Source organism: Orcinus orca, chromosome 6 (assembly GCF_937001465.1).
Source record: "Orcinus orca chromosome 6, mOrcOrc1.1, whole genome shotgun sequence".
Taxonomy (NCBI): Eukaryota; Metazoa; Chordata; class Mammalia; order Artiodactyla; family Delphinidae; genus Orcinus; species Orcinus orca.
Window position 1 is genome coordinate 100,206,320 of NC_064564.1, and position 27,980 is coordinate 100,234,299.

At 40.5% G+C, this 27,980-nt stretch overlaps 1 protein-coding gene across 5 annotated transcripts in view; it reads right to left on the minus strand.

The window, feature by feature from the left end:
- The window catches only part of FKBP15 (FKBP prolyl isomerase family member 15), a 54,256-nt gene that overhangs the window by 2,484 nt on the left and 23,792 nt on the right, over window positions 1-27,980 (minus strand). For 3 of the 5 annotated variants that reach the window (XM_033427408.2, XM_033427406.2, XM_049710949.1), the window contains 17 exons: window positions 26,926-27,068; window positions 26,386-26,443; window positions 22,072-22,179; window positions 19,528-19,630; window positions 18,936-19,042; window positions 17,340-17,454; window positions 15,843-15,952; window positions 15,427-15,534; window positions 14,816-14,910; window positions 13,855-13,957; window positions 10,723-10,894; window positions 8,665-8,801; window positions 4,797-4,988; window positions 3,894-4,046; window positions 2,794-2,928; window positions 2,072-2,179; window positions 1,116-1,759 (listed from right to left, as the gene is read on the minus strand). In XM_033427408.2, coding sequence (XP_033283299.1) covers window positions 1,116-1,759; window positions 2,072-2,179; window positions 2,794-2,928; window positions 3,894-4,046; window positions 4,797-4,988; window positions 8,665-8,801; window positions 10,723-10,894; window positions 13,855-13,957; window positions 14,816-14,910; window positions 15,427-15,534; window positions 15,843-15,952; window positions 17,340-17,454; window positions 18,936-19,042; window positions 19,528-19,630; window positions 22,072-22,179; window positions 26,386-26,443; window positions 26,926-27,068 — 2,591 coding nt within the window. The remainder of the gene's footprint in view (window positions 1-1,115; window positions 1,760-2,071; window positions 2,180-2,793; window positions 2,929-3,893; window positions 4,047-4,796; window positions 4,989-8,664; window positions 8,802-10,722; window positions 10,895-13,854; window positions 13,958-14,815; window positions 14,911-15,426; window positions 15,535-15,842; window positions 15,953-17,339; window positions 17,455-18,935; window positions 19,043-19,527; window positions 19,631-22,071; window positions 22,180-26,385; window positions 26,444-26,925; window positions 27,069-27,980) is intronic. The other 2 variants (XM_033427407.2, XM_004269324.4) reach the window with 2 other exon arrangements.

The window sequence follows — 27,980 nt, forward strand, 5'->3', positions numbered from 1 at the left end:
GAGCACAGGCTTTAGGCGTGTGGGCTTCAATAGTTGTGGCATGCGGGCTCAGTGGTTGTGGCTCTCAGGCTTAGTTGCTCTGTGGCATGTGGGATCTTCCTGGACCAGGGCTCGAAACTGTCCCCTGCACTGGCAGGTGGATTCTTAACCACTGCACCACCAGGGAAGTCTCCAGAGCGATCTTTTAAAGCCGGTAAATCAGACCATGGCACCCTTCTGCTTAAACCCCTTTAATAGCTTTTCACTGCACTTGAAGTCCAAACTTCCAACAGTGACAACAAAATCTCACATGACTTGGCTCCTATTGAGTTTTCCAACCTCAGCATAACACCACTCTCCTCCCACTCACTGTGCCTTCTTCCTTGACTGTGTCATGTCCCTCCTACCGCAGGGCCTTGCACGTGCTGTTCTTGCTTTCTGCAAATGCTTCTTCCCACTCTTGGCAGGGAAGGCTTCTATCCATCCTTCAGGTCTCAGCTTAAATGTTACCTTCTCAGAATCCTTCCCTAATCACTCTACCTAAAGTAGAATAATTCCTTCTAATCACTCTATCTAAAGTAGAATAAGCCCCTCTTACCACTCTGTCTAATGCAGAATAACTCTCCCTTTATTCTCTATTAGACACCCTGTTCGTTTTTTTTTATGAAGCATTTGTCATGCATTTATAACATACAGTTGACCCTTGAAGAATACAGGTTTGAACTGCGCAGGCCCACTTATATGTAGAATTTTTTCAATGAATATGTACTAAAGTACTACTCGACCCACAGTTGGCTGAATCTGGGGATGAGCCAACTGTAAAGTTACACACACAGGGTCAGCACCCTTAACCCCTGCGCTGTTCAAGCTCAACTGTGTAAGCATCTGTCTGTCTTTCCACCAGACTGTAAGCTCCTCAGCTCAGGAACTCTGCCTTGCCACCCACACTACCACAGTGCCTGCCACAGAGCCTATTACGAATACATGCACGCATGCATGCATGAATGAATGAATGAATGAATGACTAAGCAAATCGGCCAGCCAGGCTCTGAGGATGAGTCACCAGCCCTGGAAAAACCAGAGACAACCTCCACACGCAGCCGCCTTGTTCCTGAAACTCTGCCCAGGGGACACACCTGGGATGCTGAGAACGGTGTTCGCATCCAGGCACTGCTCCTACGGCCGCAGACGCTGCCTCTGTGCCGTGTGGCTCCTGGGAGGGAGCAGCGGAGCTAGTGCCATCCTCGTCTTTCTGGAGCTCTGGAGCCTGAGGCTCTCCTCCTCGACTTTCAGGCCCCACAGCCAGCGGGTCCACCTTCTCGGGGTCTGAAGTCAGGGGCAGTCTCGTGGAGCTTTCTTGCTCCCCGACACAGGCATCTCCCAATGGGCTGGCTGCCAGCGCCTCCTCACCCGCAGAGTCCACAGTCACAGGGCCTGGAGGCGCAGGGGGAATTGAAGTTGGGGGCCCCAGAGCTCTTCGGGAGGGGAGGCAAGCCGGTTCTTTTAACTCTGAGCGTGCCTCTGCTTCCGAGGGCTCCCCTTCCCTTCTCTGTGCATCGGCCTGGGGAGTGCGGAGGGCCTGAGGAGGCAGCGGGGCAGCTTCCTGGACCACCTGCTCTGATGGCACCATGGGGGGCTCCCGCCTCTCCCTGTTCAAGGGTGCCTGAGACTGTCCGGAAGCACTCTGAGGTCGCTCCTCTTCTTCTTCCTCTTCCTCTTCTTCATTGCTGCTCTCTCCCTTCTCTCGCTCATGTTGGTTTAACAGCCGAAGAGTCACCATCTGTTCAAAAGCCAAGAAAGAGGAGAGGATCACTGACTGGAAACAGAGGCACTCCTAGGCACTCCTAGCTCTCCTATTAACACAACTGGTCATGTAGTTCAAGTGACTTTGTTTTTCAGTTAGTTGTTTTCAGTTCAAATGACTTTGTTTCCTCCTCTCAAAGGAGGCTGTCCATATCTGTGCAGGTAAGTCATTCCAGGCATCCTAGTTACTGATGAACAGCCTTGAATCATTTTTTTACGCAGGATCCCTTAGACGGTACTTGAGCAACAAGATACCCATCTCAATGAAACAATCGAGAGCCAGCTGTACCTTGATAGTGTTCATGATGGTCCCCAGAATGGTCCTGCCATTGTAAGACTCCTCCAGCTCAAACTCTCCCCGCAAGGACTGAAACACCTGGTTCATGATCTTCTTGACCTGAGTGACGACATGAGGAGAGAAAAACAGTATCAAAATGTACACTGCCAAAATCAAGCGACTAAGGGATGCATGTAACTTCCAGAGAGAGGTTTGGAAGGCTAAAATGAAGCCCTCTTAGAACTCTACAGTGGGACACAGCTGGTCAATGACTGAGACACCTAAGGCTGTCACTGTGGAGGGGACAATGTTCAATAATGAGCAGCACTTGAGAGGAGGGCTATGAAGGATGGGTAAGCTGTGGCCTGTGTGCCCAAGACTGCTCAAAGACCACTCACTGATGCTTTCCTCCCACCGTGGCCACCACTAGAGCTGTCATGGGCTATGAGGATTAGTGGCTAGAAGATGCTGGGCACACTTCCCACTCCTCCCCTGTGATTTAGAAACACTTCCCTTATCTGTCAAAGCCTCAGGATAAGGCCCTTTGGGGGTTGCCACCAAAGAGATAGATTCAATGGGTTAACTGTGACTTAAGTCAGATAAGTGGGAGATTGATAAAGTTAGGAAAAAAGCTAACAACACAACAAACTAACAAAAGTTCTTTCTGAACGCCTGATGTGTACATTCAATCCCCTGACATGACATGGCTCACTTCTCCGAAATCAGCAGCTCACCTTCTCTGAGGGGTCAGCAGCAGCAGCAGCAGCAGCAGCTTCAACCCCAGACATCTGGGACTTGCTCTCCAGGTCCTTGATGTGCTGTGCATTTTGCTCTGTCAGGGCTGTGACTTGGGCCTGGAGGGCTAAACACTGCAAAACAGACTGTGGCTGTGACCTTGGAACCTGGACTTCCAGGTGAAGGTCAGGAAACCCAGGAGGAGGAGAACCATCCTAAGCTTCAAGTGTCAATCTCACTTCGTTCGGTCTGCTGACATCCACACCCTCCGCCCCCACCCAGGCCTGCTGACTCAGGGCACTCCACTTCCTCATCACTCAATCTCAACTCACAACTTCATCTCCTCCTTACCAACAAGGTCACTTGCCTTGTTCCTCATCAGGTCAAGAATAAAATAAAAAGGCGGGGCGGGGGTGGGGCAGGGTTTGATAACCCTAGTCACACAGACATATGAACAGTGGATGTTAGAAGCAACCTATTCACCTACAAGATTGCCTTCCTCTTTTCAACTGGGTACTTTAAGAAACTGACCTCCAGATATGAGGACTTTGGCGCTAAGCCATCCCTCTCTCTCTCTCATTTTTATGCCAGATGATCCCACCACACCTGTGCTCCAGCCCACCTCAGGGCCTCTGCCCAGAGCCTCTGCCGCTGCCCCCAGCCTTCCCCACCTCACCGAAGCTCCTTGTCCTTCTTGGCTGTGCTCCCCTAGGCACTTCCTCTTCTGGGTCTCACAGCATTTAATCCTTATCTCTGTTCCTCGGTCTCCCTTCCTTGATTGTGAGATTCTTGAGGAGAGTTCCTTTCCCTAACACAGTGTCTGGAACCCAACTGGCACTCAATAAATATTTGCTTAATAAATGAAGGATCAGATTATAATGGAAAACATGGTCCAGATCATGAGTGCTGCTTTTTCTAGGTCACTGACCTGTCATCCCAAATGAGTATGTGAAAGATTACTGATAAACTGGAGAGCTGAGCAAGTATGATTCTGTTTTCAAGCTATTAACATCTTTCAGGTACAAAAGGATCTGCAAGACTTGAACAACCTGTTTGCCTCAAATTAACCAGGCTGTCTAAGTCCAGGGAAAACACCCACCTTCTCCTCAAGATGGAGCAGCTCCTGCTGCCTGGCATCTCTCTGTGCACACGCCTCCTGGTACTGCTGCAGGTGTTCATTCTTGGCAGAGGCCAACAGATGTTCACACTTGGCTTCCCACTGGGTCTGCAGCTCAGCCTGTACTAGAGACAGCTGCCAAGAGAAAGTAATACCCGTATGCTGGGGGGTCCAGTCGCATCTAAGGAAGCCCATCTTCAACAAGGCAAAAAGAGTAAGCTAAGAGCCCAGATTTAGCAAGGAAACAACGGTTTGGAAGACCTTGGCTGCTAGGACTCTAAAAGGTACTCCAACCAGGTAAAGGTGTGACTGTCTAGACACGTCCCAGGAAGGCAGGGCCCTAGTATGATCATACTTTTCAGGATCCAGGCCCTTAAACTTTATGGGTTCAGAAGAAACTTATTTTTGTCCAAATTCCCATAGGTGATCAAAGTGAGGGCACCAATTCACTCTAATTAAAGAACATGCAAACATGAATTTAGGAACTTACCAAAAGAAAGGCTGCTGTCAAACGGACTAGAGATCCAGCTGTGTACTGCCACTATCCCTGGTTTCCCTGCCTAATTACCTAAATAAGTCCCTTCTTTTCAAGGACGATAATGTGCCTGAAGGATGGTGTCTGGTGGGTGAGGACTTTGGCCTTATGTTTGGAATGTTTTTATAAAGAATTTTTTCCTTCGTATTTTACTTATAGTAAAATTCTCACTAAGCTTTAAAAAAGGAAGAAGATTCTCCATTCGATTCCTGGCTCTTCTTCCACCTTTGTCCAAAGTTAGCCCATCAACTATGAGAAATCTCATCCTAAAGGATAAAGAAGAAACTAGAAACTTTTCTGAGTCCTTCATGCCTGCCTTTTATTTCCAAAGTGCTTCAGCTTCCCATTACCTGCTCTGCAGCTGCTTGGTCCGTGGACACCCGAGCCTTTTTCAAGAGCTGTCGAAGTTTGTCCAGTTCCTCCTGGTGTGATTTACGAATTTCATCTATCTCCTCCTCAGCCTGACAGCGCTCTTGAGCTGACTTCTTTTTCCTTTCTGAGAGGTTCTTAGGAACAAGAGAACCATCATCAGCTCTAGTTGTCTGATAGAGGATAAATGGAGATGGTGATGGTTGGTGGTGGTAGTTATTAACATCACTGGGTCCTTACTTCGTTTCTGGAAACAATTCATTTTTGCAATTTAATTTCCCCTATTTATTTAACATTCTTGGCTACTGGCAGAAAAAAATTGTGACAAGAAGAAGGAAAACAAGAAGAGCTTTATCTACCATTCTATGAAGAGATGGGGAATATCTTAACAGTGGTGAGGGCAGAGGGAAGTAGATACTTTCACAATCTACTGGTAGGAAAATCAGAATCCTGTGAAAGGACCTTCAAAATACGCACACACACCCAGAATTTACACAAATTATAATTTAAGGAAGCAGTAGATCATGTTCACAAAGATAATGTGCTACAAGGACGGTCACTGCAGGAGTATCTAGAACAGTGAAAAACTGAAACAGCCCCCAAGATCAGAAAGAACTGGTTTTTAAAAAACCTGAGAAAATCATAGAAGAAACTGAAAATACAGACCAAGATTTATCCCCTAAAAAGGCACTAGGCCAAAAGGACTTTACTAGAGTTTTATTAAAACCTCAGAAAGAGGTTGCTGTTTTCATATTTAAACTGTTTCAGAGCACAGAAAAAGACAGAACTGTTCCCAGTCCATTCAGTGGGGCTAGTATTACCCTGATATTAAATTTATAAAACATCAAAAGATACTAGTAAAGTTAAAAAACAGTAAACTAGAAAAATATTTGTAACATCTATGACTGACAAGGATTAGCACCTTTAATAGTGTTTCTAAGTCAAACTAATATTACAATAGATAAAATAGCAAAGGACATTAAGAAGAATTCACAGAAGAAATATAAATAGGCATTAAATATATAAAAGCTTTAATACTAACAAAAACACATATTAAGACAAGATAGTATATTTCACCTATCAGACTATAAAGATTAGAAAAATTGATACGTGCAGAGTTGGAAAAACTATGCAGAAATGGGCTTGTTCACACAGTGCTGGAAATGTAAGCTAACAAACTCTTCAAGCATAATCTGGCAATATTTATTTCAAAAATTTAGATGTTAAGCACTCTTCTATGATGCAGCAGTTCTTTTTTTTTTTAACATCTTTATTGGAGTATAATTGTTTTACAATGGTGTTAGTTTCTGCTTTATAACAAAGTGAATCAGTTATACATATACATATGTTCCCATATCTCTTCCCTCTTGCGTCTCCCTCCTAATGCAGCAATTCTAATTCGAGTGATCCATTTTATGGAAATGCTCAAAAGAATTTGCAAAAATAGTTATATAGTACAAAGATGTCCACAACAGCAGTGCTTGAAATAGTGAAAAAAGATAAACATAAATATCCATCAACAGGTGAATAGTTAAATAAACTATGGTACGGCCTCACAGTAGACTATTATGTAGTAGTTATAAAGAATGAAAATTAAAGACCTAAATGTAAGACCGGACACTATAAAACTCTTAGAGGGGCTTCCCTGGTGGCGCAGTGGTTGAGAGTCCACCTGCCGATGCAGGGGACACGGGTTCGTGCCCCGCTCCAGGAAGATCCCACATGCCACGGAGCGGCTGGGCCCATGAGCCATGGCCGCTGAGCCTGCGTATCCGGAGCCTGTGCTCCACAATGGGAGAGGCCACAACAGTGAGAGGCCCGCGTACTGCAAAAACAAAACAAAACGAAACAAACAAAAAAAACAACTCTTAGAGGAAAACATAAGAAGAACACTCTTTGACATAAATCACAGATCTTTTTGACCCAACTCCTAGAGTAACGGAAATTAAAATAAAAATAAACAAATGGGACCTGATTAAACTTAAAAGCTTTTGCACAGCAAAGAAAACCATAAACAAGATGAAAAGACAACACTCAGAATGGGAGAAAATATTTGCAAATGAAGCAATTGACAAGGGATTAATCTCCAAAATATACAAACAGCTCATGCAGCTCAATATCAAAAAAACAAACAAGCCAATTCAAAAATGGGCAGAAGACCTAAACAGACATTTCTCCAAAGAAGACATACAGATGGCCAAGAGGCACATGAAAAGATGTTTAACATCACTAATAATTAGAGAAATGCAGATCAAAACTACAATGAGGTATCATCTCACACTGGTCATAATGGCCATCATCAAAAAATCTACAAACAATAAATGTTGGAGAGGGTGTTCAGAAAAGGAACCTTCTTGCACTGTTGGTGGGAATGTAAATTGATATAGCCACTATGGAAAACAGTATGGAGGTTCTTTAGAAAACTAAAAATAGAACTACCATACGACCCAGCAATCTCACTACTGGGCATATACCCTGAGAAAACGATAATTCAAAAAAGACACATGCACCCCAATGTTCACAGCAGCACTATTTACAATTGCCAGGAGGTGGAAGCAACCTAAACGTCCACTGACAGATGAATGGATAAAGAAGATGTGGTACATATATACAATGGAATATTACTCAGCCATAAAAAGGAATGAAATTGGGTCATTTGCAGATACGTGGATGGACCTAGAGAATGTCATACAGAGTGATGTAAGTCAGAAAGAGAAAAACAAATACCGTATATTAACGCATATATGTGGAATCTAGAAAAATGGTACAGATGAACCTATTTTCAGGGAGGAATAGAGATGCAGATGTAGAGAACGGCTGTGTGGACACAGGGCGGAGGAGGGGGGGTGGGAGATTGGGACTGACATATATACACTACCATGTGTAAAATGGATAGCTAGTGGGAACCTGCTGTATAGCACAGGGAGCTCAGCTTGGTGCTCTGTGGTGAACTAGATGGGTGGGATGGGGGTGGGTAGTGGGAGGTCCAGGAGGGAGGGGGTATATGTACACATACAGCTGATTCACTTCCTGTACAGCAGAAACTAACACACCATTGTAAAGCAACTATACCCCAATTTAAATAAATAAATAAATAAAAATAATCAACACTGCAAAAAAGAATGAGAAAGTTCTCATTAGTATAATGGCCACAATACAATTTTTTTTTTTAAGTATTAAATATGATCCCAGGGGCTTCCCTGGTGGTACAGTGGTTAAGAATCCGCCTGCCAGTGCAGGGGACAGAGGTCCAAGCCCTGGGAAGATCCCACATGCCACGGAGCGACTAAGTCCATGCACCACAACTACTGAGCCTGTGCTCTACAGCCCGTGTGCCACAACTACTGAGCCCACATGTCTAGAGCCCATGCTCCGCAACAAGAGAAGCCACCGCAATGAGAAGCCCGCGCACCACAATGAGGAGTAGCCCCCACTCGCCATAACTAAAGAAAGCCCGCGCGCAGCAACAAAGACCCAATGCAGCCAAAAATAAAAAATAAATTAATAAAAATAAATACGATCTCATTATTGTTAAAAATGTTATCAGCATACATATATGTGTGTACATTTATTTTATACATACATGTATATATGTATGTGTATGTATATATTATATACACAGAAAACAATCTGGAAGAATAATCATATGTCTTTTATAGTTGTTGCCTCTAGTGTATGAGAGGGGGAAAAGATAAATTTTATTTTTTATTTTATACTTTTCTGTATTATTTGTATTTGTTACAATGAGCACATGCAACTGTAATTTTTAAAAGGAAAATAAAAATGTTTATTAAACAGCTAACCCTGGCCACTTGGGCCCAACAGAGAAACTTCAGATGTAGAACTTACCTTTTCCAGAGACTCCTTCTCAGCTCGAAGGTCAGTCAGCTCCTCCTCCAGGGACGTCACCTTGAGTTCCAGTTGTCTCCGGCTTTGCTTTTCACTCTTGAATTTGGACTGTGCTTGCTCAGAGGTTTCTTGGAGCTCTGGGATATGACAGCACAGAGACTTGGCTGCAGAACCAGAGCTGCAGTGGGCTGTATGGCATCCCAGCACCGCCTTCAAAGCTGCATTCCATCATCTCCCAACCCTACCACACGAGCCTCTTCCACTCACTTCTTCCAGCATCACCTCACTGACCAACAGCAGGTTTATCAAGCCATAAACTGACTCCCCCAACCATCCATATTTATCTCTGCACCTACATGTCACCTTCGACACATACAAAATGGAAGAGAAATGTTCCAAGCGGTCAGAGACCACCTTCGGAATATTACCACTCCCACAATTCCATTTCAGTCATCATCTCAACACACTGGACTCAACACATTGAGATCTTTGTTTAGTAGTGGTCCAGGCCCTTTCTCACTGCCTGGGTAAGATATTCTCAACTCTCGTGGTAGCTGGGACATTCTACCAAGAGTCTGCTTTCAAAACATTCCTTCTCAAATAAAGCTATTTGGAATATTTCTTAAAAATGTAATGCATCAAACAACAAGGTCCTACTGTATAATACGGAGAACTACATTCAATATCCTATGATGAACCATAATGGAAAAGGATATTTAAAAAAAAGAATGTATATATATGTATAACTGAATCACTTTGCTGTACAGCAGTAATTAACACAACGTTGTAATCAACTATACATCAATAAAAAATAAAAATTAAAAAATAAAAATGTAATGCATCAAAATTAATTTTGTTGGAAGACTTTTGAGATCCTTATGGTGCCCTTAAGGTTAACTGTCACAGAGCACCACAAAAACAGAAAAGAGGCTATCTGTACGACATTCAAATCTAAGATTTTCCCTCAAGTGCACCCAAGTGATGCTCTAAAAAGGAAGGGATTTATCTTCAAGGTATCACTTCACCAACTGACATCAGTGTTTTTTAGCTTTCTTTTTGGGCAAGTTAATTTTGCTTTTTCCTAACTCTGCTGCTATTCCAGCCACACCCCACCCACTGGTCCCATCTGTGCCTTCCACATGTCTTTCTTTATACAAAGTGGTGGATGAATCAACATGTCAGTCTTCACAAATCTGCTTTTCAAGTCACCATGTCTTGAGCAGCACCATTGTGCCAGGCACTAAACTAATACTAAGGGAAGGACTTTACAAAGATGAGAAAGACACCATCCTTGTCCTTCAGAGGCTTGCATTCTAGAAGGGAAAACACATATAAGTAGTGCTGATCAAAGGCTATCTCTGATAATGGGCATAATAATGCGCTCGGAGATGAAGGATTTTAAAGGAGATCAAATATTCTAGAAAAAAAAAAGGGAAAGTTTCTGAAAGAGGCAGTTTTTGGAGAGAACTGGAGTCAAATCTTGGCGATGGTGGGCACACCAAGTCCAGAGAACAGCATGGATAAAAAGCAAGGCAAGAAATACAGGATGTGTTGAAGCAGCAGGCTGGCTAGTATGTCCAGAGCTACGTTGAATTGGGCAACATACAGGAAATAAGCCAAGGTGGAGGGGCCTTGAGTGCCAGGCTGAAGGACTGCAATCCATGCTCTAGGAAAGAGGCAACTGCAGCAGGAAGCACCTGCTTCTTAATTTTCTACTGAGTCACAAGTTAAAGGAACCCTTCAGTTAGATTAGTTAGTCACAAGTTAGTTGAACTCTTCAAGGCCTATGAGGCCAATCCTAAGTACCAAGGATACTCAACACTCGCCCAAACAAAGCAGAACTGTGGCCACTGATCCACTCTAAATGGATAGTCAGTTCTTTTGTTGTCCTTTATGCCAAACAATCATGTAATAGGTTTATATTGGTTCACCTTAACCTTTGGCTCTGTCCTTCACAAACTTCATTAGCATTATGCCAAATGGACTGGGAGGAAGGAAACAGTGTAATTCTTTAAGTTTACATTGCCAAAATCCCAGCCCCCTCCAGCAAGGGCATACCTGAGAGCTCTGCCTGCAGTTTGGCGACTTGGCCCCTGAGGAGGTCCGTCTCCTTCATGCTTTCTGTCAGCTGTACCTGCAGCTCCGTTTCTTTCTTTTGGTGGGCGGTCATTTTCAGGTGTAGATGAGAGACCTGTGCAGTGGCTGCTGCTAACTCTTCCGTCACCTTGGCCTGAACAGTAACAAAGTACGATGTCACTTTAAAGATGGTGATGGCCCAACCTCACATACTCTGTGCTGGCTGAACTGGTAGGAAGATAGCGAAGGCCACCTTCAACCTGAATTAAGCCCAAATCAAGCCCTCAAATGTGCAAGGTCTCTGACTCAGGAATGCCCTTGCAAAACTTTGTCCTTAGGAAATACTATGCAAGAACACAAAAATTTTGCTACAAGGATGACCGATACAGCATTGTTTATAGTTGCCAAACAATGGAAACACAAAATAATTTTAAAAATGAGCTTAAGCAAATTGATATATCTATCCTGTATGCAACTATTAAGAATAGTGTTATGAAAAAATACTCAGTGGCTTGGTATACAGTCACCACCTATTGTTAAATCTCACCAATCTGATACATGAGAAATGGTATTCCTGCCATTTTCTAAGTTTCCTATAATGAACAAGTATTTTTTTTTTAAACAAGAAAACGGTACTTTAAATTTTAAATTGAATGCCTTTGATGGCAATCCACTTCTCAGGCTACAACTTCTCTCCAGCACTACTGTACTAATATTGGGTTGGCCAAAGAGTTCACTTGGAAACGAACTCTTTGGCCAACCCACAGTAGTACTATAAAGATCGGTCACGTGAGAGTAACTGCTTTGGGGGTTCTTTGAAGAACAGTGGTAATAAAAGAAGGGAACACTCCAACTTCTTTGACTGCTCAATGCATTTTATTTTATTTTTTTTTCAATGCATTTTAAATGGTGCTCTGTACTGGCCAAACAGGAGCTAAATAGTCTCAAGTAACATCCGATGAAGTCAAAATGACTACCCTGGAAAAGTGTCTACAGATATTGTTTATGAAGGGCGATGATGAAAATGATAATTAAAAGGATGGTCAATGAAAAGGAATGGTAAACAAATGACAAATACTACATTCATTTCACCTGAATTGATGTGCTCCTGTAAAAAATAGGAGAAATCAGATGACAGGAAAGGCAGTGAGCGACTGCTCCGCTGATTTTGATTTTTGGGCAGCAGTGTATTTACGGGGTTGGACCATCTCTCCTATACTATTACACTGCTTCTACCATTACTCCTCCTATACCACTATACTTTACATGCATTCTTACTGCTGTCTACTTTCTTATTATCACTTGTCCCTTCTTAGGGTATTCACTGCGCCTACCTCAGTTTTAAACATTTATTCCAAAGCCTTAATCAGTTTTCTAGCTTACATTTAAAATCTGATATTTTGGCTCTCTTAAAGGTGGGGGAAATAAAACAAATTGTGTACAAAATAAAAAGAAATAAGCTATGAATGAGTATCTGAGTGTACACTGGCAAAGTCTCTCTCCTTGACCACACTTCAAGTTAGGCTCCTCTAAGCCCATGACCTTGTTCTCCCCTCCTGTCTTTGGCCGGACCAGCCCAGTTTTAGCAAGAATCCCTGCTAAGTCAGTTTAGAGTGAATCTCTACCCTTGATATCTGATCAAAGTTCTCCATCCCAACCTTTGCTGTCTAAGTCCTTGGCCTGTCATTAGCAAGAATCCCCCTACCCAGGATGTCTCCTCTTAGTAATTTTCCATCCACTGACCCCCCCCTCACTCTGCTCCTTGGCTGTAAATTCCCCACTTGCCCTCTTGCCCTTAACTGTATTTGGAGTTGAGCTCAACATTTCTTCCCTATTGCAATAGTCTTTTTATTTTATTTATTTTTTTGGCCACACCGTGTGGCTTGCGGGATCTCAGTTCCCCAACCAGGGATTGAATCCGGGCCACAGCAGTGAAAGTCCAGAATCCTAACCACTAAGCCACCAGGGAACTCCCATCTATTGCAACAGTCTTGAATAAAATCTTCCTTACTGTTTTAATAAGTGTCAGAATAAATTTTTTAGTAACATGCGACTTTTAGAGTGAGCTCTAAGATACTTATTTTTGCTGTTCAGCAGCCTTAGGTTTTCATCTGTTAAACTCAAAGGACAATGACAGTTTGGACTTCCGGGCAGAAGAGGAAGTTTCACCTGCCGCAAGTAGAATCAAAGTTTTACTCACTGTCCTGCCTCAACTGGCCTAACAGAAACTGAACTAACACAACGCTCAGAGGGCTTTGCGTCTATCGTGGCTCCAGAGTCCACTGATATCAGAGGGAAGATCACTTGCATAGGGCCTTGCAGCAGCTAAGACCACTGAAGGGGATGAATTCCAGAGGAGAGGCAGTGGGGTGGATGGTCACTCTCACCAAAGAACGAGCAGAGTGGAAGATCACTCAAAAGCTCTTATCTCAAGTTATAAAGTGCATTCCACTCAATTTTCATGTTTTCAAAAGAATTCAAATACAAAATATAAAACACTTCTTAAATCTGAGAAAATAGCAGATGAAAGGGTTGCAATGTCCCAGCTGATGAGGGGGAGCCCAAACAAGAAGGAACTCATTTCAGAAAAACAGTGTCACTGGAGCAAAGACAGGAGGAGTGGGGCTTCCAAAGCAGTCATCTCAACCCAAGACCCACAACAGTCTTCCTTCCTTATAGCTACTTCAGAAACAGGTCAAAATACCTGTTCTGAACTGACTGAAGTCAAACAGCAAAACTTTAAAATGCTTTGGCAGACACAGATGAAGGAGCAAACTAAACAGTCTCAAACTTTACAATAAATGTTTGTTATGTGGCATAACAGAAATCGTCTGTTGATTTTTTCAGCAGAATAGGATTAGTTCCTAATAAACTGTATAATCCTCACCTTAACCAGATTACTAACATCAGTGATTGTTTTTGAGTCAACTTATTGTAATGCATTTATACAACAGAAATCTGGATGTTGGATATATTAAAAATCTGTTGGAAGATTTCTAGTTCTCTTCTCAATGATGGCAAAAATTCTAAAAAGCGAACTGGTAAGGACGTACAGAGGACACTCCTTGGCTCTACACATCCTGACTTGGGCTTTTCTCTCCCCAGTTACTTTACCTTCTCTTGCTCAGCATGCAAAACTCTTGCCTGTGTGTTTTCTGTGGCAGTTTGAAGTGAGTTGTTCCTCTTCTCCATCATCAGGTTACTCTGCTCAACATACCTGTGAAATAAACAGGGAAAAAGAAAACATTTATCAAGCACTCAATGCATACCATGTATAACCCAATGTATCAGTACATTCGGTCGTCAGAGCATTGCTCTATACCTTCATCAGGAACAATCTGAAAGCATTTTGTTTTCCGAAGATCTGCAGTAATCAAGTTGGGAGGCAGGAACCTGGACCGGGGTGAATTGCTTTGAATTTGCAGAATGAAGAGGAGGGGAATTTGAACATGTGTGGTGAGGGGAAATAAGAGAGGAAAGAGACAGGAGTATGAAGGCTACAAGGAGGGAAGAAAAGAAAGCCACTCCCCTTCCCCCTTCCATGTGGGAGACAAGAGACACTGGAGAAGAGAAATATGGGGGGATATTTTAAAGTGAAATGCTGCTCTAACATGTTCCCCTGACCCCTCCCCACAAAAAAAATTTTCAGAAGGATCGAGAAAAATTATACAATGCTTGGGTTTTATGTGGAAATCAGTGAAGTTCTGGTTGATAAAATAAGAGTCAGCCCACACAGAAGAGAGAAGAGGACATCAGGAGTTTTCTAGTCACTAACACTGCTTTTACAGATGAGGAAACTAGAGCCAGTGGGAATAAATAAAACGCCCAAAGCCACACAACAAATGAGGAGCAGAGCCAGGATTCAAACGCAGGTGTGCATTACATCACAGCCTCCTGAGCCCTTTCTCCTGAAATCCGTTCAGTCAACAAGCAGTAATTCACATGACAGGCAGGAAACAGAAAAGAGCAGAAATACACATAAACTTCTGTAAACAAACATGCTTATTTAACTTGGGCATTTACAAACTAAACCCTTCTTTGTCCATCCTAGCCAGTGCCCCCTACCTGTCATTACCTCTGATTTCGTTCAATTAGTTCACTAATCTTGTCATTCTGGTCTTCTATCCGACTGCTCTTTTCAAGGATCTCTTGCTTCAATCTTTCATTTTCCTAATTCGAAATATATGACGTTTAACTTGTTAAGAGAGAAGCACCAGATAAAAGGGAATACCAGATGATACTATTACACCAGATGATACTAAAAAATCTAGAAAAATCTAGAACTTATGTCCACATAAATATAATACTTAAAACAATGTATCAAATTCTACCTGATGGATACAAATCACTACATCCAATAGACTAAATGTATAAATGGCTATAAAATGAAGCGGGAACTTTGGAATATGGTCAAAAAAGAAATGTTTCCTTCTAATAATAGAGTGATAAGTCACTTGGAGTAATTAAGTCATAATGGATTTTCCAGAATTTCCCACCTCCGTGTGGCATTTATCACATGCTCTTATTCCTGGAGTAGAGGTTTCAAACAGTAGTACAACTCCAGAGAGAGCAGCGGCAAGATCTCCAGGTTGAGTGCTCTGTTCTTTTTTTTTTTAATGATATACTTTTTTTTATTAGTTACCTATTTTATACATATTAGAGTGCTCTGTTCTTGATCACTCTCACCTGAATAATTCGTTGGATGTTGCTCATAATCATGCTTGTTTCCATTGTCACCGACATGCTAGGAATGAGCAGGGAATTGCTAGTGGTACGTTTCTGTAACTCTTCAACCTACAAAAGGAGTGTCAGAAAGACTTTTCATGACATTTTTAAAAGGAGAAATACAATTTACCCAAGGTCTGACTACTTTTTTGAGGGGGTTAATAAGTTTCTGAGACAATCTCCAATGTAAGCAGGAGTTTTCTTCTGCTAACTGGATCCCCAAATAAAACGACCCTTCTAGGGAAATAACTACTAACTACTATGAATACAGGAAACCAGGAAGAGTTTACCTATAGCCCTGGTTGCTCCCTGTTTGTATCCCCTCTTTATACCCCCACTTTCAACACAGCCCCTTAGTCATGAGATGACTCAGTCACCTTAGTCATGAGATGATCCATTTTATCAGCCACTTTGCTGACTGCCATTCGAATTTCAGTGTTATGTTGCCGGGCTTCAGTCATGAGAAATGAAGCCATGTCACCTGATCCTGAACAGACATTAGCCAAAAAGAAACTTATGAAACTGTAGCAGAGGATACTGTATGAAGAAAAGCCAACAGCTCTATCAGCAGAGGAAAGAAAGAAACGAACATTTCCAAATACTGGAAAATGCTGTAGGTGACTTACACTGTCAGGAGAAGATGGAGAGGGGTTAAAGGCAAAATGGCTCCAAAGCTAACAATAACCAGCTATCCTCCTGCAAAATGCATCAAGTGATACAGTCTGGTTCAAGGGCACAAGTTGTGCACTAGCAACTCAGATTGCTTCTCCATTCACCCAACTGCATGCCAGGTATTGGACCAGGTACCAAGGATACAGCAAGGAATGAAACACGGTTCCTGCCCTTGGCAAGGTCAGTCTGGTGAGGAGACTCACGTGTAAACAGATCATTATAACAGAGTGTTGTAAGTGCAAAGAATGAACCATGTACGAGGTTACAAGGTACAAAAGAAGCACAGAGAAAAGCAAGATTAACTCTTTGGTGACACACGTATACAGTTATGTCTCTGGAAGGAGAGCAGAGAGGGATGGTAACAGGAAGCCTTCACAGAGGAGATGACAGATTCAGTGGTTTCCCAGATGGAGAAGGGCAGGGCTTCCAGACAAAGGATGCACCCAGGAAACCCTTACCACTCCAAGACCATACATTTCATTGTGGGATATACTTGCTTCTTCCTACCACTGTCCTAATACCCAAAGTGATTACTGTACAAAAGACAAGCTGCAGAACAAGAAGGCAGGATACCATCCCAGCTGTGTGCATTTTATTTTGCTTTGTTTTTTACACTAGGCAACCACACTTGTACATGTATACAAGATATCTGAAAAGTGACCGTTTCCTAAGGTCAGGGGGGTTTAATGATGGAAAAAAGTAACTTCACTTCACACCTTTTTGTGTTGTTTGACCTTTTTATAAAAGTATATTCTTTTCACAACTTTAAAATTTTAACAAAATAGCTTTCAGAGATACTGAACAGTCATCATGTTTTCTCCCAATTTCCTCCAATGTTTTTACTCTTTTACTATTAGCTATGAATTCTACAGAGCAACTCTGAGAGAGGAATTAAAAAGGGCTGGCAGGAGAAAATGCAAGAAACAAAACACAGAAAGTGGCCATGAGGGTTTTTGTGGGGATGATGTAAATGTTCTAAAGCTGGATTATGGTAATAGTTGCTCAACTCTGTAAACATCCTAAAAAAACCCATTGAATTGTACACTTAAAACGAGTGAATTGCACGGTATGTTAAGTCATACCTCAACTAACTTGTTTAAAAAAAAGAAAAGAAAAAAAGGGCAGAGATCTACTGGAGTCAAAATGAAAAAGGGATGGGAGGGAGGAAAGCACAGCAAGAGCAAAAGATGAGAAACTCCTACCTTGAAAATGAGGAGACTGAGAGAGCGGTGCGGGGTACAAGGGCCGGACGGGCTGCAGCTGGGAAGCAACAGCTGGTGCCTGAGGATAAGCATAGGCTTGCATACCTGTATAGGGCTGAGAAAATGCCAAGTTACAGATGGCTTATAAAACAGTCATATCTCTCTTTTCTGCTTAGTTTGTCTTGGATGGAATAAAGTAGATAAACTGGAAGTAGACTCAAACTTATTGAAGCTGGAGATGTATGAGACCAGGGTTTGGTATTGGGTAATAATTGCAGCAGGAGAGTCATGTATGTAATCCAGTGATGCCTGGTCACTAAAGTCATACCTAGAGAGTGAGGGAAGCATGTCTCAGGTCACTCCCCAGTCCTCTTGTGATGATTTAATTAAGTAGGAATTCATCCCCCGGCCATTGGGCCTATTGATGGTCTAAAAAAAATTTAAAACTAAGCAAACGATGCTTGGTTTCATTAAGGTAAAAGAGGAGGTGTTCACTGCGATTCCAAACTAAAGTCACCAGTTTCCAAAGGATGCCTCTCCCCTTCCAGATTGTGATGCTTATTTGTATGACCAAGAGCTCTCATTTTCCTCTGAGCCTCAGCCACCTCAACTATAAAATGAAAATAATAATACCATTTCTTAGGGTTGTTGTGTGGATTAAATGAAGCGATATATAGGTAAAGTTCCTAACAGCTCGTAAGTAAGTGCCTGGAAGACAATAAATGCTCAATAAACAGCAGCTATCATTTTAGTGATGATGGGTATTCTTCCTTGAATTAAGGAAATCCAGCTCATTTCCAGGGATTGGTATAACCACCCATCCATTACTAAAAAAGAATCTTAGTCTATAGGATATAACTCTCCATTAGGTCCATTCAGGAGTGGGGAGAGGGCCAGGTAGGACTTTCCTCAATTCTGATACACCCCCCTTCCTAATGGGGCATAACTTGGCCACCATCACTCTGATCCCTCCATCAAGAATCACCAAGGAAGTGAGGGTCTGTTACCATGGGGAGTTAAGTCTTAACCATCAAATGTGTCAGGGCAAAAGAAAGAGTCCACTGTCCGGGCAAACAGTCAGCAGAGGCAGACAGGCTGTTGCCACTGCCTTCTGTGAAAACAGTAAAAACCTACTTTTAAGAGCTCACTTTTGGAGGATAACTAGACAAAGAGTTCAGCTGTATTTTCATACAGCCTCCATCCATTGACCTCCACCACAACCGTTCTGCTGAGTGGAGTGCAGAATCTTGGCCTATCAGCTGTTTGACAGAAGAGAACACAGAAGACTTGAATCTATAGCCCTCAATTAGACATGTGTGAAAAGGAAAACAAACAAACATTGCTTGGGCTTTTACTATGTGCCAGGCCTTGTGCCAGGTGCTTTGCTTTTTCTTGCACAAAATCTTTACAACCACCTATAAGGTAGGTAATCCCTTGCTTGTTTAAACATGAGAAAGTAGGAGTTGAGGAAGGAGAAAAATCATAAACTCTGTGAGGAACTGGTACAGTACAAATCGTGCAAGAAGAAGAAAGGAGACTGCCTAGAACCATAATCAATTATAGCTTATAACTGATATGGTTTAAAAATGTTGTTACCTGAAAGGACTGGGCGTTTCCAGATACAGCTGAGTGGGAATCATGAGATGCAACTTGCATCAAGGCAGCAGACGGTGTTTGGAGCCCAGAAACAGATGGCTGAGGTGCTAAGATAAAGCAAGAAGTTTTCACTGTTATCCATCCCTTGCTTCTTGGTACAAGTCTGGATTATCACCTTTCAAATCACCACCCTTCAGACTTGACCACTTCTCTCACCTAGTCTCCTAAACTCAGCTCTACTGGAGTCTCAGCAATGGGCTAGTGGAAGGAAATTGGGCATGCTCAGGTGCACGTGACTCAGACCTTCGACACCATCAGCTGACAGAAAGTGCAGAATTACACACAGGGAGATGGCTCATTAGCTGAGTGCCGATTTCCAAAAGTGACAATGCGACACAGCAGAAGACACAGCAAGCAGGCCAAATACATCTCCAGGTCTGAAAATGCCCTACCCAGGGACAAACTGACAAGTTTTATACTCTAGTTCAGTTCTCAATACTAAAACAATGCAGCCTAACATTTTAAGGAACAATGATGACAACTTTGGTACCGACCCAATTCAAGGCCACAGAGCCTCAGAGAGGTTCCTTACCTTGTGAGGTCATCTGTGGTAGCACTGGATGGGCTGGCTGAAGAGACGGCTGGATGGACGGAGTCACCATAGGCTGCCCAGCTCCTCGAAGAGCATTCACGTCCTGCAACAGCATGAGCATTTTGGTTACTGTGTCTATGGGTCCTTAATTGAAGACTGAGGGTGACTGTCCACCCTAAACCTGCTTACACCAGTGCTTTTAGGCAAAGAAGAGGAAGGAAAGGCAAGCAGAAAGGCAAGAGTTTAAGGTGTGGGCTATGGGAAGAAAGCACTCTATTATATACTGGAGTAGGATCCCTTCTCCCTGTAAATTATATCAAATAATCATAGTTAATTTCCAGTATAAGTTGTTGATGTTATTTTGTCTGAAGCAGCTAGAGTGACTGCTCCCCATAATGTATCATTTTGCAAACCAGCAGCTAGCTTCCTTCAGACTGACCTAGTCTGTTTCCACAGAATTAGGGCCTCTTACAAGGAAACCCAGGGAATAATGCAGCCTTTCTCTTCTGCCAAATAATATACACAGACCTCAAGGTACTCACAGAAAATCAGATAGAGTAGGATTCACTGTGCCTCATTACGATGCTGTTTTTGACAATATAGTTTTAGAGTGTTTTCCCCTCATTCTTTCTCTTCATAAAAGCCAAGCAATGTTGGTCCCTACTATAATTCTAAACAAAGTTAACATACAAACATCTTCCTGATTCATTCAAGGAAAAGAAAAACTTGAGGCACAATATACAGTGACTGTGGTCTGCTATGCTACAGTTCAAGGGCTGAAATCTCTTTGACATTCTTTTACTTCAGAACCTCCTCTTGTTTCCCAATATTCTCAGAAATGTATTATGCATTTCTGGAAAAGCATCCCAGTTTTACATCATTACATAAATCAACCTAAATGTCTAACAACAGAGTAAAAGGAATCATGATAAATCAATGTAACAGAGCACTGGGTTATCTTTAAAGGTGATAAAGCTTTGTTTTATTTATTTACTATTTTTATATTACTGATATTAACATAAATGTTCATGATATAACATTAAGTTAAAAAATCAGATTATGAAACAACATATAAAGAATGTCCTTTTTTTAAATATGTTTCTTCTTTTTAATTTACATTACTCTACAATGAATAATTCGCACCTAAAAATTTTAATAAGAATATTATCTTATCCAAATTTCATTTCCAGAAACCAGATAAAAATCAATCCTATAACAGATCCCAGAAATCCTATCTTCCTTTAAAATGTTAAATCTACACAGAGCTTTTCCGTGAAGAAATAAAACAAAATTGTGAAAAAAAAAAGCCTATTTTGAAAATTTTTTTCCTCAAAAGCATCACGCTTGCTTTGTTTTACATCAATATGAAAGAATCCTAAAAATTAATCACTGTTAAGTGTTTCAATTCAGTTAAGAATTATTTTATTATTTTATTTTATTTTATTATTTTATTATTTTATTCAATAAGGAACTAACCAATGGGAAAAGAACTTAGTTGGAATTAAGTTACTTCTCACCATTCACCAAATTCCAGATGGATTAAATATGAAATAATAGATCTAAACATATAATAATAAATATTTTAAAAAGACATGTGATGTTTACAGTATCTGAAAGTGGGAAGGCTTTCTAAGCATAATGTCAAAAGCAAAAAACAAAGGGAAAAATTGATAGAGCTGATTGCAATAAAATTTTTGAACTTCAAAAAAATCATGCCGGGCTTCCCTGGTGGTGCAGTGGTTGAGAGTCCGCCTTCCAATGCAGGGGACATGGGTTTGATCCCTGGTCGGGGAACTAAGATCCCACATGCCACGGGGCAACTGAGCCCGTGCGCCCCAACTGCTGAGCCCACATGCTCCAACTACTGAGCCTACGCTCTTTGGAACCCACACCACAACTAGAGAGAAGACTGTGTGCTGCAATGAGAGATCCTGCACGCCGCAACTAAGACCCAATGCAGTCAAAAAAAAATTAATTAAAAAAAAATCATGCCACATACAAAGCCAAAAGATACAACAGTGGTTTTTTTTAGCTGCACCTCATGGCTTGTGGGATCTTAGTTCCCCAACCAGGGATTGAACCCGTGCCCTTGGCAGTGACAGTGCTGAGTTCTAACCACTGGACTGCCAGGGAATTCCTACAACAGTGTGATCTTCATATTAAATTACATCAGTGGAAAAATCAACATTTCCCAAGAGAATCTAAACATTCAATCAACAAATATGAATTCATTCTTTTATGGGTCAGGCATCATGCTGCCTAAAGGCTGATGTTTGCTGACAACAGGGATTTTAGTAGAAAGCTAAATTAACTACTTAAAACTGCCCAGTTCTTGTGGCAGATATACAGAATTGCTTCCATTTCTCAGGGGAAGTGATAATTATAGCAGAAACACATGTACCAATACCAACCTGTATCATTCTGAATATAAGCTCTCTAAATAATGATTCTGGGTTAGAGGCAGAAAAAGCAATAATTTCAGTTAAAAGAACAGAAGACAGCAACATCTGCACTATTCATTCTAAGACAGCCAGTGGGACATACTTCAATTTCTGAATCATTGGAATCCAGCTGTGGTGGAAGAATGGGCAGCATGGGCTGGCCCATTTTAGCCATCCGAGAGATCAACTTGGCCTTGACTGTATCCGGATTCTAAAAAGAGAGGAAAGTCACAAAAATCACTATAATCAAGGTTCATTACCTTCAGTCAACTCTACGTCTTTTGGCTCTTATATCAAATCTTTCAACAAGTCCCCCCTGCCTTATCTATTTGAAACTATCTTCTAGAAAATGAGAATTAAAGATTTCTTGCCTAGATGCATACATGGGTCACAATTAATAACAGTAGGAAAAATAATTCCCTATATGTTGGAATGGACAAAGTGATTTCATCTGTATTCCTTCACTGCAATCAAGTCTCCCTACCAGGCATAAGTATTCTCATTTTACAGATAAAAAAACTAAAGTATAGATTAAGGGAGGGAGGCATTTTAGATAATAGTAACCTCTCAAAAGCCCAAGAGCAACTCAGCAGATAAATATTCAGAAGAGATTTAGGGCAAAAACAAAACAGGAGCTCTGTGTTCTAAATTCAGGTTCATTTAACACTGACTTGGCACTGATGACGTACTAGTCCCTGAGCTAGACGCCTCTGTATGCATTAACTGGTTTAAAGTGCAGCCTTCAGAGCAGAATGTATACTCCTAAGGGTGAACAAGATGATCTAATGAGTGTAAAAAGAAATGACCATGACCTCTATTTTAAAATTATTTTTAAGCTACAGTAAACATCAGACATTAAACTTGTTTACAGGGATGGAGAGTACTTTATGTATATAATTTGTAAACAAACATATACTGAGAGGGTGTATCATTTTTTCTTAACTAATGGAGACACATAATCAAAAAAAGTTGGGTCTATCAAAAGAGGACTAGTTATATAAACCAATATTCACACAATGGAATCTTGTGATCTAAAGATAAAAAAAATGAGGATGCTTTCTATATACAAACATGGCAAGATACTGTTATTATAAAAAGCAAGGTAGATAACATATATAATATGCTATTTTTTTGTGAAGGGGGGAAAATAAAATATACATTCCTATTTGCTTGCATCTGCATAAAGAAACATTGAATACATAAGAAACTAATAAAAGAAGTTACCCAAGGTTGGGGATGAGATAAAATAGGGTACATGGGGGCAGGGGTAGGAATGAGTCTTCTCAATGTATATCTTGTTATACTGTTTTGCTAACTGTGCCATGTGAATGTAATTACCTATTCAAAACAAAAAATAAAAACTTAAATGTAAAAAGAACCAAAAGATGCTTAATTTTATATTATGTGAACTTTGCCTCAATTAAAAAACCAAAACTGTAAAATAAGAAAGAAAAAAAAAGGTTGGAGAGCACTAGTCTACGAAAAGTTACTGAAGCTTAGAAATAGGTGACAAAAGTAGCTGTGTCTCGAGACTACAAAAGAACTAATACTGAACAATCGTTGTGGCTATTCAAAGATCTGAGATTATAAACTGTTTTTCAATTTTCTTGATTCTCTGGCTTAACCTTCTGGGTTTAGATCACTTTTTACACATATCAGATCAATTATTTGCTCAATTAATTTCTGCTTTGGACTGAATATAAGCAAATAAACTAGTGTTGGAGAGAAATTAATCATCAATTTCACTTCATACAATTATCCTGTTTCCCAATGTGGCAGGTGAAAGCCACAGAGATTTAGAACTTGAAGCACTTCAGCTATCATCTCATCCACATGTAGCAAACTCAGATGCCTTCACGGACCAGGCAGAGCAGCAGCAAACACAGTGTACATCTTCTAAAGGTCTTCAAATCCAAATTTTACTACAACAATATGCTAGTCTTCTCATGTTACAGTTGGGGAAACACAGAGGCCCAGAAACCTGATAGAAGTCAACTAATTGGTGAATTAGTGTAGAATTCCTCTGAGAGAATGAAAGTATGAAGATATGTAGCATTAGCAGTAATTATGATAACAGAGCTAATGTTAATTGAGCTCTTACAATATGCCAGACACAATACTAAAAACTCCATAGGCATCATTTCATTTAAACCTCATAAAAATCTCAAGATTACTGAAGACAAGCTCTATGTAGGCTTTGAGCTTAGTGCTTTATAAACATATCATGGGAACACTTAGAGGGGCTGTGAGAATTATTTCCTTTTTTTTTGTTATTTATTTTTTTAATAGATCTTTATTAGAGTATAATTGTTTCACAATACTGTGTTACTTTCTGTTGTACACCAAAATGAATCAGCCATATGCATACATATGTTCCCATATCCCCTCCCTAGAGCCTCCCTCCTATCCTCCCTATCCCACCCCTCTAGGTCATGGCAAAGCACCGAGCTGATCTCGCTGTGCTATGCTTCTGCTTCTCACTAGCTAATTATTTTACATCTGGTACTGTATATATGTCGATGCTACTCTCACTTTGCCCCAGCTTTCCCATCCCACCCCGTGTCCTCAAGTCCATTCTCTATGTCTACATCTTTATTCCTGCCCTGCAACTAAGTTCATCAGTACCATTTTTTTTTTTTTAGATTCTATGTCCATGCATTAGCATATGGTATCTGTTTTTCTCTTTCTGACTTACTTCACTCTGCATGACAGACTCTAGGTCCATCCACCTCACTACAAATAATTCAGTGTCCTTTCTTTTATGGCTGAGTAATATTCCATTGTATATATGTGCTACATCTTCTTTATCTATCCGTCTGTTGACAAACACTTAGGTTGCTTCCATGTCCTGGCTATTGTAAATAGAGCTGCAATGAACACTGTGGTACATGACTATTTTTGAATTATGGTTTTCTCAGGGTATATGCCCAGTAGTGGGATTGCTCGGTCATATGGTAGTTCTATCTTTAGTTTTTTAAGGAACCTCCATAGTGTTATCCATAGTGGTTGTATCAATTTAGATTCCCACCAACAGTGCAGGAGGGTTCCCTTTTCACCACACCCTTTCCAGCATTTATTGCTTCTAGATTTTTTGATAATGGCCATTCTGACCGGTGTGAGGTGCTACCTCATTGTAGTTTTGATTTGCATTTCTCTAATAATTAGTGATGTTGAGCATCTTTTAATGTGCCTCTTGGCCATCTGTATGTATTCCTTGGTAAAATGTCTATTTAGGTCTTCCATCCATTTTTTAATTGTATTGTGTACGGTGTTACATAGAGCTCTAATTTCATTCTTTTGCATGTAGCTGTCCAGTTTTCCCAGCACCACTTATTGAAGAGGCTGTCTTTTCTCCATTGTATGTTCTTGCCTCCTTTGTTGTAAATTAGGTGACCATATGTGCGTGGGTTTATCTCTGGGCATTCTATCCTGTACCACAAATCTATATTTCTGTTTTTGTGCCAGTACCATACTGTCTTGATTACTGTAGTTTTGTGGTATAGTTTGAAGTTAGGGAACCTGATTCCTCCAACTCCATTTTTCTTTCTCAAGATTGCTTTGGCTATTCGGGGTCTTTTGTGTTTCCATATGAATTGTAAAATTTTTTGTTCTAATTCTGTGAAGAATGCCATTGGTAGTTTGACAGGGATTGCACTGAATCTATATATTGCTTTGGGTAGTATAGTCATTTTCACAATATTGATTCTTCCAATCCAAGAACATGGTATATTTCTCCATCTGTTTATGTCATCTTTGATTTCTTTCATCAGTGTTTTATAGTTTTCTGAGTACAAGTCTTTTGCCTCCTTAGGCAGGTTTATTCCTAGGTATTTTATTCTTTTTGTTGCAATGGTAAATGGGAGTGTTTCCTTAATTTCTCTTTCTGATTTTTTGTTGTTGGTGTATAAGAATGCCAGAGATTTCTGTGCATTAATTCTGTATCCTGCAACCTTACCAAATTCATTGATTAGTTCTAGTAGTTTTCTGGTGGCATCTTTAGGATTTTCTATGTATAGTATCATGTCATCTGCAAACAGTGACAGTCTTACTTCTTCTTTTCCAGTTTGTATTCCTTTTATTTCTTTTTCTTCTCTGATTGCCGTGGCTAGGACTTCCAAATTTATGTTGAATAAGAGCGGCGAGAGTGGACATATGAAGAAGCTGAAGACCGGAGAAGTCAGATAATTTCCTCAAAGCCACATGCTTATAAGAATAAAGATTTGAATCCAAGTCTGTTGATGCAGAAGCCCAAGCTAATTTACACTGACTCTCAAGTAAGGGAAAATGAATAAAGTAACCACTGATTTCTAGCCTAAATCAACGTTTTTCAACATTTTTTTTCTCTAACCTACTATACCCTAGGCACATGAAACCCTTCTAGCCAACTGGGGATGAGGAGATAGACTTATATACTCACTGTATTTACTGTAAGCTGTTCACTGAGGGAGTTAGATTTGGAACGAAGAACTGACTCCCTGAAAGCAAATAAGACATATCCTGAGATAAAAACAAAATCCATAATCACGAGTCTAGATTATACTGTATAAACAAATTGTTTTTTAAAATGTTTGCCAATTTAATCTCTGTAAAACAGAGTTTTAACTCTTCTTTAGTTTGTATAATTTCTGAAAGCTAGTGAAGATGGACAATTTTCCATTCAAATGCTTATTATTTACATTTCTTTCCTTGGATATATATTTTGTGTTTATACCTTCTGCCAATTTTCTTCCAGAGTTTGGCAGGTATTCTTTTATATCTAAGTTAGTGCTTTTATAGAGTATGAATATTAATCCTTTGTCAGAAAATCTGATGCAATTACTTTCCCCATTTCCCTCATCCCATTTTTTCCCAATTATTTAAAATTATTTTAGTTTTCAACTATATCCCTATTTCTGAACCCCTCTAAGAATCATTTACATGGACAATAAAAGAGCTTTATACAACTCCAGTATCTTACCCTGATTTGAAAGGAACAGATGTGGATGGTGACACAACAGGATCAGCAGAGAGGCTGTCAGCACCAGGTATGGGTGAAGGGGCTGCAGAATCCCGGGAACTAACACTGTGCCCATCAGAGCCGGAATCTCTAGCAAATTTGACCTAGGGAAAGATCAACCACAGATGGAACAGGCTAATACACCACAAAAAAAGGCACGCTTCCCCCTCCATTCTCCTTTCATTTTACTTATTCTTCATTATACAAGTCATTACCTAGTCACTGTAGGCAAATCAGAAAATGTAGATAAGCCAAAAGAGAAAAAAAAGGTAACAATCACCTGCAATTCAACCACTAAGCAATAACGTTTTTAGAATTTTGGATGTAATATTTTGCACTTATATTATCTGTGTGTGTGCGTGAGTGTGTGTGTGTAAGTGCGTGTTTTACAACAATCGGGCCATACCGTTTTGTACCCTGCTTTGCTCACTCACTGATATATTAACATATTTCCATGTTAACTAAATTATTATTTAGTTAACTAAATTATTAATCGACAACATCCTTTTTAACTACTGAAGAGTAGGTCTAAGGGTCATGCCCCAAACTGCTATCATCTACAGGAAAAAGTCTCCAAAGGATTTTGGGAACACAAGTCATAAATATCTATGTTATCATAAAATATATTTCACCAATTCCTAGTTGTTAGATATTCAATTTATTTCTAATTTTTTCTATACAAACAATACTTCTAAGAATAGCTTTATCTCTCTTCGCACATAATAATTTCCAAAATACAAATTCCCAGAAGTGAAATTGTTAGATAAAAGGTATGCTTATTTTTAAAACTTTTGATATATACCATTAAATTTCACACCGTAAAGGGTAAACTACTTTATACTCCGTAAGTAGTATATAAATCTTTCTTAACACTCCTGTCACATTGGGTATTATCGTTCTGTATCAGCCTTGTCAGTTTTTTTTTTTTTTGGCCACGTCTCACGGCTTGCGGGATCTCAGTTCCCCGACCAGGGACTGAATGTGAGCCACGGCAGTGAAAGCCAGAATCCTAACCA